The sequence below is a fragment of the Arvicola amphibius genome, chromosome 4 (assembly GCF_903992535.2).
Source record: "Arvicola amphibius chromosome 4, mArvAmp1.2, whole genome shotgun sequence".
In the NCBI taxonomy this organism is placed as follows: domain Eukaryota; kingdom Metazoa; phylum Chordata; class Mammalia; order Rodentia; family Cricetidae; genus Arvicola; species Arvicola amphibius.
This window is the reverse complement of record NC_052050.1, coordinates 58,582,846-58,604,568: the sequence shown is the minus strand read 5'-3', so window position 1 is coordinate 58,604,568 and position 21,723 is coordinate 58,582,846. Positions and strand designations below refer to the sequence as shown.

General features: G+C 39.0%; 1 protein-coding gene across 17 annotated transcripts in view; it reads right to left on the bottom strand.

The window, feature by feature from the left end:
- Ncor1 (nuclear receptor corepressor 1) overlaps positions 1–21,723 on the bottom strand; it is a 162,619-nt gene that overhangs the window by 28,187 nt on the left and 112,709 nt on the right. For 10 of the 17 annotated variants that reach the window (XM_038324739.1, XM_038324736.1, XM_038324741.1 and 7 more), the window contains 10 exons: positions 18,130–18,303; positions 17,245–17,405; positions 12,768–12,885; positions 12,570–12,671; positions 11,030–11,130; positions 9,697–9,865; positions 7,471–7,611; positions 2,377–2,460; positions 1,727–1,983; positions 1,099–1,453 (listed from right to left, as the gene is read on the bottom strand). In XM_038324739.1, the coding sequence (XP_038180667.1) occupies positions 1,099–1,453; positions 1,727–1,983; positions 2,377–2,460; positions 7,471–7,611; positions 9,697–9,865; positions 11,030–11,130; positions 12,570–12,671; positions 12,768–12,885; positions 17,245–17,405; positions 18,130–18,303 (1,662 nt within the window). The remainder of the gene's footprint in view (positions 1–1,098; positions 1,454–1,726; positions 1,984–2,376; positions 2,461–7,470; positions 7,612–9,696; positions 9,866–11,029; positions 11,131–12,569; positions 12,672–12,767; positions 12,886–17,244; positions 17,406–18,129; positions 18,304–21,723) is intronic. The other 7 variants (XM_038324748.1, XM_038324752.1, XM_038324749.1 and 4 more) reach the window with 2 other exon arrangements.

Below are 21,723 nucleotides of genomic sequence, written 5' to 3'. Positions count from 1 at the left end.
TTTTTTGTAAAAATATACTTTGGCATTTTGCCCTGTAGTATATCTATGCCCCACATGTATGCTGTGTCCTTGGAAGCCAGAAGAGAGTGTCCAATCACCCAGGACTGGAGTTGCAGGTGGCTGTTAAGTGCCGTGTGGGAGCTGGGAACTGAACCTGGGTCCTCTGGAATAGTAACCAGTGCTCTTAGGAGCAGAGCCTACTCTTCAGTTGTACTTAATATCTTTACTCTTTTATTTCTGCACTACTGGAGATTAAATTACACATGCTTTATACATTTTAAGGGAATAATTCAGATATTAAATATACAAATGATATTATACAAGTATCATTAGTGCTGCTGTTTTGTTTTTTAGTCTCTCACTTTGTAGCCCTCAAATTTGCTTCCGCCTCTTCCTTGCTTCCCAAGTGATGGGACTGTAGGTGTGGACCAGCACACCAGCTACCCTAAAGCTATTAACTAAAATTCTACTGGTACACAAATGTGGCCACAACCAAACAAATCTCCCTATCAAAATAAAGTCTTGCTGGTTTAGCCTCCCTGATTTCAAGACCTTTTCCCTCAAGTAGGATCTCCTTCCTCTGCCTGCTGTGCCACGCCTCCCCAAAACATTCCTCACTTCTCCACCATTCAGCCAAGACCTAACACAGTAGTTCACAACCTTCCTAATGCTGCCACCCTTAATACAGTTCTTCACATTGTGGTGACCCCAACCATAGATTATTTCATTGCTAATTCATAAGTGTAATTTTGCTACTGTTATGAATCGTAATGTAAATATATTTGATATGTGACCTAAGGGATCACAACCCACAGGTTAAGAACCACTGGCCTAACAGTTAAGATCTCAAAATACACATATTGACCCCAGAGAATACATATCCACCTCTCCAGTGCTGGAATTATAATCACTATGCTCAGCCTCCCCACCCCCAACCCCTGAACTCAACTTGTCAGTATAAGTATTTTATTGACTGAATTTTTGCTGAGTGAGCTATTTCCCTAGTCCTAAAACCTGTGGATCTTGAGGTAATCTAGAGCAAATTATTTGGTATTTTCGATTTGTAAGAGGTAAAAAATGTTTCAACAAAAGTCCTACCATCGGAAGTTCTGTTCATCATGGGTGAGCCTCTGGATATGGTGCTTTGGTAACTCACAGGGGTCCTGCGAGCACTGGTGTCATCATAGATTCCCGGGCTCAGCTGTGCTTTGGGAGCTTCATGAAGTGTAGACCTGAGAACGGAGGGGCCAGAGCTCACCACTGACGTGTGCCGGGGACGCACAGGCTCACCGGCTTTCACATCCTCATATTTTCCCCGTTCTACTACTTTTATGTTCTCTGGTACAATTTCCAGCATTCCACGGGGTAGTTTGCTAGGCCCTGTGATTAAGGACTTCACATTGTGTTTGATAGCTGATTGACCTGAGTTGTTGTCATATTTTATTGGCGTGCCCTAAGGGGAATGAAACAAACATTACAGATAGCAGAGTTACCTAGATACTGTTCCCTCTCAGGTGTATGTCTGGCTCATTGCAATTATACACACTCCTGAATTATTCACTTTAAACTATGTATACAAGAAAAACTGGTAATATGTATGAAAGATTTACTACCAAGAAGTTTGACATAAGAACTACCTAGAACTACTAAGTCATGTTTTTTAAAGTGCTTCATAAATGTCAGTCTTAAGTAGAATTGCTGACAGAAAGAGCTATGAGCTATTTACCTGGGAAATGGAACCCTCAATTATTGGCCTTGTGCTCTGGACCACTTCTGGAGTTTTTCGACTTTCCTGAGTTAGAATATCTTGTCGTGGAATCTCATGAATAGACCGCCCCATTTCTTTGATGGTGGTGATACCATCATATGGTTTTCCTTTGGTAATGGCGCCTTCAAATGCTCGGATAGGAGGGCTTTCCCTTTTAATCTGTTTGGGATACTTAAGGCCATCTTCAAAGCTCTCAGCTGTTGCTCTTGGTGTGCCTTTAGGAAGAGTTCGGGAAACATACTTGTTAAAATGATGTTGATGGCTGCACAGCCCTGCCACTGAACTTCTGCCATAGACCCTCAAGTAGGCATTCATCAGTCATTATGTTTTAAGGATTACTCAAAATATAACAATGTATCATTCGTTATAATTTCAGAATGGTTCTATTAAATGTTATTAAATGTTATTTAATGTTGATATTAAAAGATCTAGCAACTAAAACATTCTGTTAAATTATGTAGCTAAGAACAAAGTTAAGATCAGGGTTTAACATTTAATACTTCAAAGGGTAAAATATCTTGAAAAGTAGGTTTAATATTCTGTAAAATTAATATTAAACTACCTAGCCAGTGAATCAGTGCATAATAAAAAGGCAAAATACAATGTACCCTGCATTATGGAACCAGAGAGCACAGTCCTTTCTTTGAGGTCAGAATGAGGGCTCCCTCTGGGTAATGCTCGGCATATCAGACCTTGCAAAACAGTAGAGAAATCCAGTTATTAGACATAATATAGTTAACTCATAATACTGAATATTGTCTATAGAGAATATAATTTTGATAAAAACCTATGTGATAGAAGGGATGTCATTTCAAAATCGTACACAATTTAGAAACTATCACAAAGAACTGGTGAGATGCCTGGCAGTAAAGGCAGATGACTTAAATTCAATACCCAAGCTCCTTCTGGTGGAAGAGGAGAACTAATTCCTACAAATTGCCTTCTGATCTCCACATATGCACACCATATACAGGCTTGCACCCTCTTCAACAGCAGTCAGTGCCCTTAGCTTCTGAGTCATCTCTATTGCCCCATAATATCATAATTCACATAGAACATTTTCCCAAATACAAAGTGATCAAGAAACACACTAAAGTTTGTTGTAAAACAAAAAAATTCAGCTGGATTTGGTAGTTCACGCCTATGATCCTAGCACTTGTGGAGTGAAGTCAAGAAAATAATTTAAGGAGTTTGAAGCCAGCCAAGGCCTGTCCACACCCTACCTGTGTCCCAAAATATGTTTAAAGCTAAATCTAAAATATTTCTCTTGAAAAATCAGAAGATGTAGGCTGGATGTGGTACAATACACTCTTTATCCCAACCCTAGGGAGACAGATATAAAAGGATCTCTGTGACTTTGAGGTCAGTCTGGTCCAGATAGCATGTTCCAAGACAGCCAGGACTACTCAGAGAGACCCTGCCTCAAACAACAACAAAACAAACAGATGATTTAAATTTACATAATGAAAACTAATGAAAAATGAAAGACATCAAAATAAAAATAAAATTTGGCTGGGCATGGTGGAGTAAACCTTTAAATCCCGCACTCAGAAGGCAAAGACAGGCTATGATGTCTGAATATAAGGCCAGCATGGGCTACATGGTTAGTTCAAGACCAGCCGGGGCTAGAGTGAGAACCTGCCTTTTCTGTTATTGTTTTATCCCATCACTCTTCCCCCTTTTTCATTTCTTATGAGAGGAGCCACAGCAGAAAGTGAAACCCCACGAAGTCCCCCTTTTAAGGTAATTAACAAACACAGAACATCTGGGCAATTTCAGAAACCTTGCTAATCAGAGGAGAACTATAACAAGAAGTGAATTTGAACAGCATAATCAAAGCTTTAAAATAAGATTTATAAATGTCAATGTTAATTTAACTAATCATTACATTTTAGGTTTTAAATATAACATAGATAACATTTACTGAGATTTAATTATAGGGTAATTTTTTATTTAAAAATAATTTCCCCCTTCTTATAGGTCCCTTTTCTTGTGGGCTAGCATATATTTCCTTCATTCCTACACAAACATACATATATAAAAATTTAGCAGAGCATGGTAGCTCACGCCTTTAATCCCAGCACTCAGGAGGAAGAGGCAGGTGGATCTCTATGAGTTTGAGGCCAGCCTGGTCTACAGAGTGAGTTCCAGGACAGCCAAAAAATACACAGAAAAACCCTGTCTCAAAAACAAACAAACAAACAAACCAAAAACAAATAGAAGAAATGTGATATTTTGAAGTTCCATACATCTTCCTAAAAATTGCATAATTTCAATTTTTTCTGTGGCCAAATAGAATTTTATTGTGTATATGGATCATATTCACCTTATGATAAACATCTAGGCTAATTCCATTTCTTTGCTATTATGAAAAGAGCGACAATACATGGAGGAAGAAGTATCTCTGTAACAGGCTAGAAGTCCTTTGGGTGAATGCTCAAACAGGATGGCACTAGCTCAAAAACAGACGTGGATTGATGGAAACAGAGGCCGAAACAAGAATCCATACAGCTGTAGTTACCTGGTTTCTGACTAAGGTGACAAAAATACTCATTAAAGAAAAGATAGTCCCTTAAACAAATGGTGCCAGGAAGCTCGACAACCATCTGAACAACCTCTAACCTGGCACAAGCATCAACTCCAAATGGATCAACAACCAAAACATAAGACCTGAAACAAAAAATGCTAGAAGAAAAAGAGAGAAAAATAATTCAAGATACAGGCACAGGTAAGGATTTTCTGAATAAGACTTGGGTTACTAAGGAAAAATGATAATTATTGACAAACAAGACCTGACAAAAAAGGATTATTACAAGTGAAGAGGTAGCCCACAGAATGGGAGAAAACCTTTGCCAACTATGGATCCAAGAAAAGTACCATGTAGAACATGTGAAAACTTTGAACTACATAATCAAAACATAGGCTGAGAGCTTACAGAGTGGTCTCAAAGGAGAAAATATGGACAACAGTGTGTGTGTGTGTGTGTATATTTGTTTTTTTGAGACAGGGTTTCTCTATGTAGTCCTAGCTGTCCTGGAACTCACTCTGTAGACCAGGTTGCCCTGGAACTCACAGAGATCCACCTACTTCTGCTTCCTAGGACTAAAGACATAAGCTACCACCCGGCAGTGGCCAATACATATTTTAAGTGTACAACATTCTTTAGTCATCAGGGAAATACGAATTAAAACTATTTTGATATTCTATCTCACCCCTGCCAGAATGAATTTCATAAACAATTACAATCCTGGAAATAATGTATTGGGGAGGGAGGAAAGAATTGCGGGGGGGGGGGGGGGGGTGAGACAGTTTCTTTATTTAACAGTCCTGACTGTCCTGGCCTTGAATTCGCAGAGATTGACCTGCCTCTGCACCCCAAGTGCTGGGATTAAAGGAGTGCACCACCATTGATGGTAGGGTATGAACTAGTGCAGACATTACAGAAGCCACTGTTCCAGTTTCTCAATCAGCAACAGGTAAAACATTCACGACCCCACTCTCCTACTCCTGGGAATCTAAACTCTGAATGCACCTTAATTGAAAAAAATCACTGGTCAACTTTGAAATATACTTGGGAAAAAAGAAAATAAGAAATATGGACACTATAAAATTAGAGAAAATAAATAAACTACACATACCCAAATAAAGAGTTTTAAAATCATATCCAAAGAAATTTCACACTGGGGCTGGGAAGACGGCTCAGTGGGTAAAGTGCCTTCTGTATGAGCATGACACCTGAGTTCAGGACCTTTGCATGGCATGGAATGGGTCTGTGAACCCAAGGTTGGAGGGGCAGAGTCACACAGAAACCCAGAACTCAGTGGCTAACCCATCTGGCTGAAAAGCCTACCTTTGGGCTCACTGTGTAATAGTGGTAAATAGCCTACACTGACTACTGGTTTTGGCAAACCACGCATAATTTTTTTTCCAGACAAGATTTCTCTGTAGCTTTGGAGCCTGTCCTGGAACAAGCTCTTATAGACCACAATGGTCTCAAACTCACAGAGATCCACCTGCCTCTGCTTCCTGAGTGCTGGAATTAAAGGCGTGTACCACCACTGCCCCGCAGGCAAGCAGCACGTAATCTTAACCCCTGAGCTATCTCTATAGCTACTGATGATGTTTTGTTTTGTTTTTATTTTTTTTAAATAGAGAAAATATATTAGCTGGGTGGTATATATACCACCCAGGAGGCAGAGGCAGGCGGATCTCTGTGAGTTCGAGGCCAGCCTGGTCTACAGAGCTAGTTCCAGGACAGGCTCCAAAGCGACAGAGAAACCCTGTCTCGAAAAACCAAAAAACAAAATATAATTGGGAAAATTAGACAGGGCATGCTTAATCTTGATTAAATTATCTGAGGCAGATTGTGGTGATTTGAATAGGTATGGCCTCCAGAGTCATGCCCCAATTAAATGTTTTCATTTATAAGAATTGCTGTGGTCTTGGTGTCTCTTCACTCCAACAGAAACCATAACTAAGACAGAAGGAGGGAGAACATGAGAAAGAAAGTCAGGACCGTGAGGGAACCTTCATCTGGCGATGGATGGAGATAGAGACAGAGCCACACAATGGTGCACCGGACTGAGCTCCCAAGGTCCTGATGAGGAGCAGAAGGAGGGAGAACATGAGAAAGAAAGTCAGAACTGTGAGGGAACCTTCATCTGGCGATGGATGGAGATAGAGACAGAGCCACACAATGGTGCACAGGACTGAGCTCCCAAGGTCCAAATGAGGAGCAGAAGGAGGGAAAACATGAGCAAGGAAGTCTGGACTGTGAGGAGTGCTCCCATCCACTGAGATGGTGGGGCTGATCTATTCGGAGCTTACCAAGCCCAGCTGGACTGGGACTGAAAAAGCATGGGATAAAACCGGACTCCCTTAACATTGCGGACAATGAGGGCTGCTGAGAAGCCAAGGACAATGACACTGGATTTGGATCCTACTACACATACTGGCTTTGGGGGGGCCTTTGGATGCTCATCTTCCTGGACCTGGATGGAGGGGGGAGGAACTTGGACTTCCCACAGGGCAGGGAACCCTTACTGCTCTCTGGACAGGAGAGGGAGGGGGAGCAGAGAGGAGAGGGAGGGGGAGCAGAGGGGGGAGGGGGGTAAATGGGAGGCGGGGAGGAGGTGGAAATTTTTAATAAAAAGAAAGAAAAAAAAGAAAGAAAGGAAGAAAGAAAGAAAGAAAGAAAGCCAACTGACCATCCAAATTAAAAAAAAAAAAAAGATTTAAAAGTAAACCAAACCAGTGATCCAAAATTGAATGCATAACACAAATAGCACCAAGTTGGACAGTGGTTTATAGTCTGCTTACAATGATATGTACAGTCCTCTAAATTCCAGTTGAAGAGACAAGCACAGAAAAATACTCCAGGAAAAGTTCAGCTAAAGGTAAAACCTATGTCCCTGCTCTATTCATTATATATCACTTTCTCATGTATTAAAAAGAAATTCTCAAAACACGTTTTATATTGCCTCCACTCCCACAGGTTTTATATTCTTAAATTCACTGAATCAGGAGATAATTCTACAATAGTGACCTCTGCTGTGGTTATTACATTCAGTTTTTACTTCCTTCTATTTGGATATAGATTAAAAATTATATTAATGAATTTCAGGTAGAAATGCTAGAGATTAAATTCAATGAAGCACACAAAACTATTACACGAAATTAAGTGCGTCTGGATAACACTTTACCCTCTAACGGTGCTGACACAGGAGCCTCCCTCATTGACGTCCCTGGCTTTACATTTCCTTCCACTGACTCATAGCTTCTCTTTAAACTCATTTCATGAGCTGTTCTTGGACTCCGAGTACCTTCTCGGGCATTCTTAATATCTGCACAATACAGAAACAAGAATTATTCAGAGACCTAAACCTATCTATAATGCACAGTAAATTAGGTCAGCTTAATATTAGTCTTATAAAAACAACCTGATCCCAGCACTCTTAAGGCAAAGGCAGATGGATCATTATGAATTTGAGATTAGACTGATCTACATAGTGAACTCCAGGTCAGCCAGGGCTGCACAGTGACACTCCACTCCAAACAAAACAAACAAAAACTTCTTCTAACATAAATTTCTGTAGACAACATCCATGAAAACATTTTATTCACTGCAGTTAAGTTAACTGAATGGTTCCTGTGTGCCAGGCAAAGGCTAGGTATCCAGATACGGATAACAAATTAAGTCCCTTTCCTCATGAAACTTTCAACGTAGTGAGTACAAAAAATATGCCCTGGTTGGAAATGTGGGTCCGCAGGTAAGAGTGCTTACCGTTCTCCCACAGGAGCTGAGTTGGTCCCAGCACCTATATCATGAGGCTTACAACTACTCCAGCTAGAGGCGTCTGACACCCTGTTCTGGCTTCTGCAGGAACCCATATGAATTGTGCAAATACAGGCACATAAATAAAAAGTCCTAACAAAATTAATAATAAGTCCTTACTGTCCAATGTAATACATATTATGAAAGGAAAATTACAGTATACTGTGAGAATGGTGGGACAGAAATTTGACTATCTAGCAATGGCTGCCTAGAAAAAGCAATGCATCAGCTGAAAACGAAGGACGAGTAAGAGATGCTTAATTCAAATATAAAAGGAAGAAACAATGACACAGGCAGCAGGAATAGGCTCAGATCTCAAGAATGCAGAGCACGCTACCTTAAAGGAACATCCGTCAACTCGGTACAAAGCCAATGTGGAGAATGGAGTTAGGCAGAAAACTTTTAGACAGCTAAGGGAAACTGGCAATCAAAAAATCTGAAGGAATAAGCGAAAGCAGATTGTTGAGAGAGATGAAACCATGGGATGGGACAAACTTATAGTTGCCCTTAAGGTCACAGAAAGTAAAGCAGGAAGCATGATGGTTACTCCAGGTAAGTTAGTATATCATAAGCAGTGCAGACAAAAGGCAATGGCTGTAGGGAGGAACAGTAAGGGATTGATTCCAGAACCTTAGGAAACAATATAAATGATTTTGTGATTTATTGGACATGGAAAGGGAAAAGAAAGACATCCAGATTTCTAGCTTAAGCAATGTACATTAATTTCATTCCCTCTTCCCAAAGTAAAATGTTCATCAAAATATGCTAAATGTGTTAAAATAAGAAATGAGGCTATTGTGGATTGTGAAACAACAGGCATTATGCTCATTTCTTTATATCTGAGACAAACATAAAACATGGCTAATGACTATTTCAAGGTTACAAAGTAAGAATTCTCAAACTTAGCCCTGTGGTTGGTGTATACAGCAGACATTACAGCCATTCTTTGAAAACACACTCAAAGATCTAAAGAAAAGACAGATGGTTGGGGAACAGATGGATGAACAGACACATAATGCAGTTTTGTTAAGTAGAGTTTAACCCAACATTCTTTTCATGATTATCAGATATCTATTACTTAGTTCTTTTTTCTTTTTTAATAATTACTTTTCTTTTCTTTTCTTTTTTTTTTTTTTTTTGAGAGAGAGAGTTTTACTGTATAGCCCTGGCTCTCACTCTGTAGACCAGGCTGGCCTTGAAGTCACAGAGATCCACCTGCCTCTGCCTTCTGAGTATTGCGATTAGAGGTGTGTGCCAAAAGTGCCTGGCAATTCTTAACCTTAAAAAAGTATGACACCCCCCTATTAAAATAGAGGCTATTCCATTTAAGTTAAATAAAGATTCTTTTCCCCGGTTAAAGAATGAGCAGTCACTGACATCAGCTGTTACATACAAGACACTTCGTCTGTGCACTGCACTGTTATGACTCTTCTAACTGTCTAAACTGATTCTTCACAAAATAGCTCCTTTCAGAGGGAGAAAACATAGGTCTGCAAAGGTAAACTAACTGACCCATAGCAAGCAAGTAAAAAAATCAGACCCTGTTTTCAATCCTACATTATAAGATTGGTATTAGTGAATAAACAGTACTTACTATCATATGATAAGATGTGTCCACTTTTGCCTTCATAAATAACATGGCCTTTGGATGCAGCTTCCTCTCTGACCTTATCAGGACTGCTTTCTTCAATAGGCATCCTGGAAACAGGTCCCTTCACCAAAGTCTCTGTTGGTATACCAGCCTGGGGCAGAGCTGGGGTACCCTGCCATGAAAGCAAACACAAGCACCCAAAGTCATTTATGCTCAGAAGAACAACAAAATACTTGGAAAGGTATAACCTGAGAGTCCAGTACCTTTTCAAAGAAAGCAAAGCCAATAAAAAGCTAGAGCTAATAGACCAAGCAGTGATTTAATTAATACAGTTTCTGTGTGGTTATTTCAGGGCATAGCAGCTGGGAACAAAACAAGCAGCCTCCTACTACAGATTGGCATGCCAATGTGGTCGACTATATCCATATAATAACTCAGAGAGCTTGAAAAGCAATTCTAGACACACACAGAGTTTAACGCAGCTTATTGCTCTGTTTGCTAAAAGCAAGCAGAGGTGCTGTGCGACAATGGTCTGTACCCTGTCACTTATATTTTAAATAAACACTGATTGGCCAGTAGCCAGGAAGGAAGTAGAAGCAAGAATTCTGGGAAGAGGGAAGTTTTAGTCTGCAATCATTGTCCACACAGAATATTAATAAGAAACACCTTCCATTAATCAAAATTGGGATTCTGTTTAGCTTCAAGACAGAATATATTTTATTTCTGGTGCATCCTTTGTTCCACACTGAATTTGAGGATGGCAGTTTACATATTGGGATAATAAATATGCTTTTTCACAAAGATCAAAAACGGGGCTGGAGAGATAGCTCAGAGGTCCTGAGTTCAATTCCTGGCAACAATATGGTGGCTCACAACCATCTGTAATGAGGTCTGGTGTCCTCTTCTGGCCTGCAGTCATACACACAGGCAGAATATTGTATACATAAGTAAATAAATAAATATTAAAAAAAGATCAAAACCAAGCATTTAATTGTTTTCTTCTTGATGTCTATTTAATCTGAGCTTGTGGTAAAAAATTTTGCAGGAAGACATTAAGGACTATAACAACTTCAAAGTTTCTTTTGCCAGTTTGCAAATGAGTGATGTTTTGAAAACTAAATTATAGATAATATGACTTATGGTTAAAATGCAGCACAAATGTCTTTCTGAAGATGGTCTGCAGACCTGAGGTTTATTATATTGAGAGCTGAATTCATAACCAAAGAATAATGAACAACAAACTACAGAACACTGCAATAACAACTAAAACTCTTGGGATGTCTAGCTTTTTCTTAATACTATTCTGTATGCTGGAGATTACAGTGATCACACTGACCTGGGTAATAGAGCCCCGCAACGATGAAATGCTCTCCACTGAGATTTTGCTGGCTGGAGTTCCCCGAGTTATACTTCCTTCTTGGACAGCACCTGCAGTACCTGAATAAAAACAAAATCATCAGTAACTCATTGGTTTCTTCCAGACAGCCACACTCCCCAACACCAGTTCTCACACAGCATAATGTAGGAGAGGATAACAAAAATTGTTTTAATAACATGTATGTGTCAAATAATATAATGATTTAAAAAGGACTGTTCAAACTGCATGATAAATTATCACATCCACAGACTTGGGCTGCTCATAACCGTAATCAGAAAAGCTTTCCTTATGCCGGGCGATGGTGGCGCACGCCTTTAATCCCAGCCCTCGGGAAGCAGAGGCAGGCAGATCTCTGTGAGTTCGAGGCCAGCTGCTCTACTGAGTATGAATGCTTTGGTCAAACTGCGAGAATGATTGACCACGAGGGCCAAGTCCTAAATGGAATGTCTACATCATCCTTCTCCCCTACAGGCTCAGGGTGCACGCTGGAAGAAGGGATGGAAAGCATGTGAGAGCCAGCATCCAGGGATCAGGGCTGTGAAGGGTTAGTGCACATGGACTCACAACAGTGATGGCCACCCGCACATGACCTGAAAAGATGAAGCCAGTCAGAACTCTAGCATGGAGGAGGATGTGCTCCTGAGGGCCTATCCCTAACTGAGCAGCTACTGGCAATTGATGGCTGCTAGAGGAAGGATAGCCATTTTTCTTTAGGGGACTGGGGCCACGTGTAGGTTGCTCATGTTCCTCCAGTGGATGGCACCACACACATTCATATATTGGCAGCAATGTACTTTGATTTTTTTTTTGTTTGTTTGTTTTTTGATTTTCGAGACAGGGTTTCTTTGTAGTTTTTGGTGCCTGTCCTGGAACTAGCTCTTGCCTCAAACTCACAGAGATCTGCCTGCCTCTGCCTCCCCAGTGCTGGGATTAAAGGCATGCACCACCACCGCCTGGCTTGTACTTTGGATTATTAAAAAAGGGGGGGGGGCAGCAGCAGAGGACCTGAAATCTGGAGGGGCACACTGAGAAAAGTTGTTGGTGGGCATATGATTAAAATAAATTATATGCATATATGAAATAACAAAATAAATATGTTATTAAAACATGACTGCCAGCATAAATAGCGTGTGAGTTTGGTGGGGTTTTCTGGATTTACCTTTGTTTGTTTTAGTGATGCTATACATCCATCAAATTTCAAACTTTTACAATTAATTTTACATGAAAACAAAAAAGTTAATGTGAAAATCAGTAACTTAAAGAACCTTATCATTAAAATATATTAATGACTGAGCTGGTTGCACTCATCTATTATCCACTTTGGCTGAGGTAGAATTGAGAATCAAAGTCCAGACTTGGCTACACAGCAATTCCACGGCCAGTATCATTATTGCTACAATTTAGGACATCCCCACAAAAAATAATTTTTTAATGACTAACTTAGTAAATTTACTAGAGGCAAGATTTAACACATCTGTCAAGCTGCACACAGCATTACCTCTGACCACACCTTCATGCTGTGCCCTGACCAATAAGCCCTCAGGTTGTGAGTTTTGGCTTCGTGGAGAAAATTCTTCCTGCTTGATGTAGGTCAAAGGAGCTGAGGGCAAAAGCAAAATGAGACATGAAGAGACCGACCAGTGAATGGCTGATCATGATCACAATACATGTGACAGGACTGTGGCCTCTCACTGACCTGACTTGGTGGATTCCTGCTGCCGTGGCAATCCAAGAGAGATAGATCCCACTGAAGGCTTAGCTGTTTCTGGAGTATAAGCCTGATTATGAGAAGTCAAGTAAGTGCCAGGAGTTCCCTAAAAAATAAGTAAATAAAATAGTCAAGAAACTAAACAAACCCTATCTTTACTAAAAGTAAAGTCAATCCCCACATTTTTATTTATAATAAGCTGTATCTTTGCTACTCAATGTTTTACAAAGTAACTGTGAAAAAAAGAAAATTTTCAGCATAGGTTATTAAGTTAGAAAAACTAAGGGAATAAGCTTTATCTTCTGACAATCTCATATAAACATACAGATATTTACTATTAACAAATCAGATAAAGTATTTACTACAAGGTACTCAAAATGCAGGCTACTAACAATATTTTATACCTCTTACAAATGCAAAATAAAACCCCAACATCAATGAAAATGGCAAGAATTCAGAAGTGCCAACACACCCCCAGGAACCTAAAGTTCTATGTGTACAAAAGACTTTGCACACCCTAAACAAAGCACTAAGGAGCTCTTGTCTATGACTGCCATGCTGTCAACGGGCTGAGGGTAGTCTAAAGGCATAACCCAATACCACAGAGCTCCACAGCAAGGAAAGACTGATTCTGGGTTATTTAAGGAAATTTCTGTACAATCATTAGTTTGCCAAGCAGATACTTTAGTGGACATACATAAATAACATACTTTACAGATTAGTTATTGAAAGCCACAAAGCAAATAAAAAAAAAATCAAATGAAAAACAGAAAAAAGAAGCTCCAACAACCCTGGGAGTTAGCTACATCTAACTGAAAGCATGCAGTTCTGGTGGCTGGCAAGATGACTCAGTGAGCAAAGATGCTTTCTATCAAGCTGGGGACTCAACTGTGATCCCTGAGGGCCACAAGGTAGCAGGCAAGAAATCTACACTCCCACTCCCACATTGTCCCCAATCTCCACATGGGAAGTAAATAAATGTAAGAAAAATTAAATATATATTTGACAAAAAGTTAGAAATTATGCAAAAAAGTGAACCATACAGTTGAAATAAAACAGCAAACTTTAAATTTATTAGACAAAGATTAGAGAACTAAAGGGAAGATCAAGAACAATGCCTAACAAACTATAAAATACAACACAGAGAAAGAAAGCATTAAAAAAAAAACCCAGAAATTCTAGAATTGGCAGGTATAACTGCAGGTCAAGTATGGTGATGTACACCTATAACCCGGCACTTGGGAGAATGAAGCAAGGAGATTTGAGAGCAGCTTAGACTATAGAGTTTCATGCTTGCCTAAGCCAGAAATGAAACTGTGTAAAAACAAACAAAATGAAACAAACAAAATAATGCTAGGAATGGAAATAAACATATTCACTCCCCAGAAAAGGACCCAGGAGACACAGTAAAACACTGAATGCTTTGCTTTTTAGATCAACAACAGACATTCATGCACACTTTAGAGTGTCATGAAACAAAAGGACAGGGATACTATTTCTGTGCCGATACTACTCTGCTGCTCCACTTTCTGGGCTTCCTTGACACTGTGCTGCATTTTTGTAAAGCTGAAGTTTTGTGTTTAAGGTATGTGAGTCTGTCAGTATCATTACCGCAACACTGTACAAGACTGCTGGCTTTTTCTTAAGTAATGAAGTATCTACCTTATTTTGACCTATTTAAATACAGTATCCCTATGAATTCAGGCTGGCCTCAAACCTGTGATTCTATTGCCATAGCCTCCAGCATGCTGGGGATTAAAGGTATATGTAACTATGTCTAGTTTTAAATTTATTTTGTTTAGTTTTGCTTTCAAAAACAGGGTTTCTCGCCGGGCGGTGGTGGTGCACACCTTTAATCCCAGCACTCGGGAGGCAGAGGCAGGCGGATCTCTGAGTTCGAGGCCAGCCTGGTCTACAAGAGCTAGTTCCAGGACAGACTCTAGAAACTACAGGGAAACCCTGTCTCGAAAAACAAACAAACAAAAAAAAACAAACAAACAAAAAAAAAAAAAAAACAGGGTTTCTCTATTTAGCCAAGCTGACCTGAACTCACAGAGATCCACCTACCTCTGCCTCTCAAGTGCTGGGATTACAGGTGTGTGCCACCACTGCCCAGCAAGGTACATATATTCTTTTATTAGATATAATACTGTTGCATACTTAACTGACTATAGTACATACAGTATAAATATGTTTTATATATACTGAAAAATTAAAAGCTTCTTATGACCTGTTCACTAAAACATTTGGTTTCTGGGATGGTCTGGAACCAAGTTTATAATATCCTCACTCATGCCTGTAATAGACAAGAACTTATGAAAACAAGGAATACATTAAAATTGTGGGCTGTTGGTGGACATCTTTAATCTCAACACTTGGGAGGCAAAGACAGGCAGCTCGCTATGAGTTCAAGGTCACCCTGGTCTACACATTCAGTTCCCAGGCCAACAAAGGATACATAGTAAAAAACACTGTCTCAAAAAAAAAAAAGAAAAGAAAAGAAAAAGAAAAAGAAAAAGAAAGAAAACAAACCACAGAATACAAAAGATTAATGAAATAACACAAAATAAACAGGATATGCACATCACTTCTAAAGTAGAAACAACGAAACACTTTAAACAGGAATTAGCAATAAAGACCTAGAAAAATGAAGTGCATATATTTATAGATTAGAAGATTCAAGATTATTAAACAAACTATTCCTATCTGAACTGATTTCTAAGTTTTATGTAATCTCACCCAAAACTGTAGTTGGCTTTTTACAAAATTGAAAAACAAATTATATAATTTATATGAACATGATAAAGGATATAAAATGACCAGAAAAATAAAAACACTACAAGAGATACATTAAATGATTATACAGTATAACATGACAATCATCAAGACTATATCTAATAACATGAAAAGTAGACAAATAGATCCACAGAACTCCAAGTGCAAATACAGATCCAAGAAAAGACAAGCACAGCAATAAAAAGAGAGAAAGGAAACTGTCAACCATGCTGCTGCTTCTCGAAGTAGAAATCCAAACAAGAAGTGAATACTGATTTCCACACCACTACAATAAAGAAACCAGTCTCTGACTGGTCGATCACATGCATCAAAATAAAAGCCAAATCTGTAAAGCTTGTAAATAGGAAGTATGAAGAATGTGCCCAATGTTCAATGATTATATGCAAATATCTTGATCAACAGCGACATATACAATGAAAACATATATGTAAGTGTATATACATGTCTAATCAGCATAAAAATTTTAAAGCATCTGGAGCTGAGAATATAGATCAGTCAGTTTTAAAGAGGCCTGGTGGCACACATCTGTCATCCTAACATTCGGAAGGTGAAGGTTCAAGGTCATTCTTGGCTGCAAACCTGGGATACAAAAGGCCTTGTCTCAAAAAATAAATAAAACCATTAGCAAGACAACTCTGTAGGTCAAAGTGCTTGCTACAAAGCCTGACTGTGAATTTGATGCCCAGAACCAACATGGTGGAAGAAAACTGACTCACAGTTGTCTTTCAGCCTCCACAGTTGCACTGTAAGCTGTGTGGTTCGTCTGTTTCTCTCTAACTCTCACACACACATTTAAAAAAAATAGGAATTTTAAACAACACTTTTAGTACACTTGTGGTTATACTGTTGTGGTTATATGTTTTTCAGAGGAGAGCAGGTGCGGCATTTTCCACTTGTGATGGCATGGGATGTTCAGAAAGTTTTACATTTTAGAACATTTTAGGTTTCAGACATTCAGAATATGGATACTCAGTCAGTAGCCATGCCAGAGAACCAGAAATACAAGCAAGGACAAAGAGCACATGGAAAGTGTGTGACATCGTTTGTTTTCAGGGAAACACAAATGACAACCATGATGAAAAATGACTACATCTACTTAGAAGGAGCTAAGGATGCTAATGAAACAAACAACAACAACAATAATAAATGGAACAAAGAATAAAACAAGAAACCTCAGCCTCAGACAATGCTGATGGTGACACAGCTACAGGATCACTTTTGAAACTCAACTTCACTCCTAAGTAACAATGTAAGAGAAAGCCAAACATGCATTCACAAAGAAACCAGCATAAAATTGTTTCTTTGTAAAGAAGCCTAAATCAAAACAGCTCAGTTTTCCCTCCACAGAGGAGATTAACAAATGAAACATTCATACAATGGAGTATTTAATGATCAAAAGGCTACTGAATACACACAAAAACTTGACCAAATCCCTAAAAGCATTACTCAGAGATAAAAGACAAACAGGAGAGAGTGCATAGTGTATGCTCCTGCTTATATGAACCCTAGAAAAGCGGAAATGAACACATGGCTACAGAAAGTAGGACAGAGAGGAGACGGCCTGGGCAGGAACCTGATTACTTATTAGTACACTAATAAGCTAGTGAGAGGAGGTAAAGGGCTGACACAACATTCAACAGAAATCTGCTATAAAGAAAACCCAGTGTACCTGTGAGATGGACCCTCCCATTATAAAGGACGGTTTTTCTGACGCTGCTGTAGTTTTAGCTGATGGGATGAGAGGAGGCGGTGGTCGGGTTGGTCGCGTTGTTGGAAGTCGAACCCCTTCGGGAAGATTAGTTATCACTTGATGTGGAGCAGGTTGGAGGACTTTTTAAGGGGGAAAAATCATTTAAAAATGGTCAATTTCTAGTATGCACAGGCTACCGTTCTCAGTAAAGATTCCTGAATCTTTAAATTGCAAATTAAATTCTAAATGTCAGATAAAATTAAACACTAGTATTTTCACTTTTTAAAATTCTGTCAATGAGTATACTCAAATCTCAAATGGTATTTGTGAGGTAAACGTATTCAGTTTCTTTCAAACCACACAGCATTCAAAGCTGACTTCAGTAACTACTCTGTTCAACAGAGACAATCGTCATAAGTGACTTTGTCTTTCTTTATCGCCATCTGAAACTTACAATGGAAATGAGAATGAGGAAGTTTTCAAGAAATACCTGCTGCTTCACACAGTAGGAGACCTGGCTGACAATCCAGTACATACATCCTCTGTGTAGCTGCATAATTTTGAGAAATATCTACTGATTCTGGCTTTCACAGTACACTTGAATTTCTGAGGGGGAGGATGTCTCAAGGATTTTTACAAAGTAGTTGTACTGTTAAAAGAAAGGCCAATCACAGTTTAGAGTGTCAACACAGTTTTCTCAGTGGCCCAGTGACTGAGTTAAACGGACAATGGAATGCAGAAAAACAAAAAAAGTCACTCTAAGAGAGCAAAGACATGTCCTGGAAGAGCAGGTCATTCATGAGGTTACGTAGAACACCTGTGGGGAGATGGCCGGCAGCCACTGTGCAGAAAGGTAATATTTACCTGGAGGGACACTATAGCGGGCTGCACTCATATCAGGCTGTGAAGCGGCTTTACTGACTTCTCTTGGAGAGAGCCTACACGGTGAGGCTGACCTTGCTGCGGTACTGTGCATCTGTGCTTCCTGTTCTAGAGCACGTTTGACCTCAGCATAAGGCATATAGGCGACTGATTTTCCTAAGAAAGTTAAAGTTATCACAATAAGGGAAGTTCCCCAAATTAAAATAGTAAGTGTGAAAGGACGAAGCCCACACCATCCAAGGGCAGATCTATCTATATGCTAATAACAAGGTCTAAAATTGCCGTGGACATATCCACACACAGAGAAGTTATGGAATCCTACTAAATCTAAATCTTCTATGTTTCCCTTGGATTTTAAACCCTCAGAAATTCAATGACAATCTTTACCTTTAAAGAACAAAAAGTCTTAAGAAAAATCAAGTGCTTTGACATGCAACAAAACTACAACAGACAGACAATGAACTATCAAGGGAATCTGTGAATTCAAATCTGACCTGAATTACAGGTCAGTTCTCTGAGAATTTCAATTAGCTTGTTGATGCTAACTGTCTAATATTTAAAAAAGTAAACATGAGAAACAGAAGAAGTCTTTTCAAACAAATGCATATAAAGTTTATCTAAAACCCTTCGCCAATTAAAAAAAAACTGAATATAGAGCCGCGCGGTGGTGGCACATGCCTTAAATCCCAGACAGGGTTTCTCTGTAGCTTTGGAGCCTGTTCTGGAACTAGCTCTAGTAGCTCAGGCTGGCCTTGAACTGACAGAGATCTGCCTGCCTCTGCCTCCCGGCCCTCATTTCCTAATCTTATCCATTTATCCTTTCACACCTTTTTTGTTGGTATTGATTTTTTTTTCTTTTTTTCGTTTTTCGAGACAGGGTTTCTCTGCAGCTTTTTTAGAGCCTGTCCTGGAACTAGCTCTTGTAGACCAGGCTGGCCTCGAACTCACAGAGATCCACCTGCCTCTGCCTCCCGAGTGCTGGGATTAAAGGCGTGCGCCACCACCGCCCGGATGGTATTGATTTTTTTGAAACAGGCTTTTAATATGTAGGCCATGGTGGCCTCAAACTCAAAATTTTCTTGACATGGCCCCCCAAGTACTGGGATTACAGATATGTACCACCACATTCAGTTCATCAAGACAAATTTAGATTTAAAATCATTTTGCATACTTCCTATGCAAAATGACATTAGAATTTTCATTTGGATTACATTTAACTTAAGAACAAATAAAGGACAGGAGAATTATTGCTGAATTATAAATAATTTGTTACATTTATTAAAACTATTCCTAGGTCTTATATGTTCTCTTGCCGGGAAAATCATCTGCCATATATACAGATGTATGTGTGCAACTGAATACTTGAGATACACAGAAAAGATATAGGTTTTCTATAACTTCTTCTAAGAAAACTTTCCTTTTGGTTCAAATACTTCTCAGTTAATTTTTATACTTTTAAAAATGTTATTTAATATAATTGTTCATGTGTTTATATTTATGATGTTGCGTACCGGTATACACATGTTACAGAATGAATGCATGTGGAGGTCACAGGACATCTTCCAGGAGTCCCTGCCTTCCACCCTGTCAAGGCAAGGACTCTTTTTCTGCCATGCTGCATACTAGAGGCTAGCTGGCTTGTAGGCTTCCAGATGATTCCAATCTTTACCTCCCATAAGATTCTGGGCAGATTCTGGGAATCAAACCATAGGTCGGTCACCCAGTTTGAGAGGGAGGTACTTTTATCTCTGGACCATCTCCCAGGCCCCTTTTACATTTTCTAGGATAATATTACCATTCAAAATATCAATTTGTCTTCTTCTTTTAAATACCTAAGCTTTATTGTCCATACTATACTATGTTAATAGTGGGTCACCTTCCAGTTCCCACTCAAGTCCATAAATGTTTTCAAATAAAAACTTCTTCTTTTTTGGTTTTTCAAGACAGGGTTTCTCTGTGTAGCCCTGGTTGTCCTGGAACTCAATCTGAAGACCAGGCTAGTCTCAAAATAACAAAGATTCTTGCAGAACAAAATAACAAAATAACTTGCAGATAGATAGATAGAGGCAGTCTGCAAGTGCTGGAACTAAAACCATGCACCACCACCACTTGCTTTAAATAAAGACTTATCACAGGCACAAACAATTCTTTTACAGATTAAGGTACTTTTAGAAATGTTAAACAATAATTATATATCAACTAATATTCAATTGTTAAACACCATGGTTTCTATGAATTTGGAGAAGGGGAAGTAATAAACTTATAAAGGGGTTATCAATAAACTTGCTCAGAAAACATTAAGTCCACAAAAGTAAAGTTTAACAATGGAATACTACCAAGCAGTTTCGAGGGTGGGGGGGAGAGACCAATGCTAATTCATCCCTGTGCCTCTAATCAGGCCCAGCAGAATTCTGCCTGCAGGCAAGAGGACCTCAGCTGCCTAGGAAAAGCAGGCTGTTCTGTCTCAGATAACTATGACAATCAAACCTTGGAATTCTGTCTCTGTAGAACCAAGGATAACTGCTCAAAGTGTGACTTGGGGCCGTATAAACTGAGGGGGATTTCTGTTCAGGGCTGGTTCCCTTTTGTAGATTAGCCAGAATTATTCACAAGCTATTATTCGGTTTTTCACTTAATGATTTCTAAGAAACCAGGATTTCTCACTGGGAAATTCAATATAAAAATTGTCTCACTTAACTCTCACAACCAAAGAAATTAATGAAATTTTTCAAATGAGGAAATTGGGGCTCCAAAGAATCACACTTAACTGCCCAACCAAAGCAAATTAAGAAGGACTTTGAACTAGAAGGCTACAGAACTTCTGACACCTATGGGATACTCATCAAAATGATGCTACTCATACTGATCACGGTACTACATGCCAAGCAAAAGGATTAACCAGTGTAAGAACATAAACAATTTATTTCTTCTTTCCTAGAGGATTTAACATATTATATTAAAAATTCAAAGTCTGGATAGTTTAACGTTTCAAATAATTTATAACTATATAGAAAAATCTGTTAAAAATGGTAGATATTTAGATGGTCCTAACCATATCGATTTCAATCAGAATATATACAGAAGCCGAAAAACAAAACAAAGTAACAAAATAAACACAAAATAAATATTTTAGTTGCACGAAGCAGAAACCTATTCTGATTGGATAGATTTTATTAAACTTGCATTACAATTTCTAACTCGACATGCCCAAGCTTTACTAGAAATTATAAGTGAATCAGAGGTAAATCTGGTTAAACATCAGTGGAAAATGATTCTTTTTATTGTTGTTTTGTTTTTGTTTTTGAGGCATGGTTTCTCTGTGTAGCCCTGGCTGTCCTGAAACTCGCTCTATAGACCAGGCTGGCCTTAAACTCACAGAGATCCACACCTGCGTGTCTGCCTCTTGGGTGCTGGGATTAAAGGTGTGTGCCACCACCGCCTGGTAAAATTGACTCTACAAAGTACTTTAAAACCTTTTTCTACAGATGACAAAAGCATAATGTAAAAAGGAGCATGCCTACAGTAACAGTTTGTACCAATCTCACTTCAAAAACAATTAACAGAATCAAATGAAGG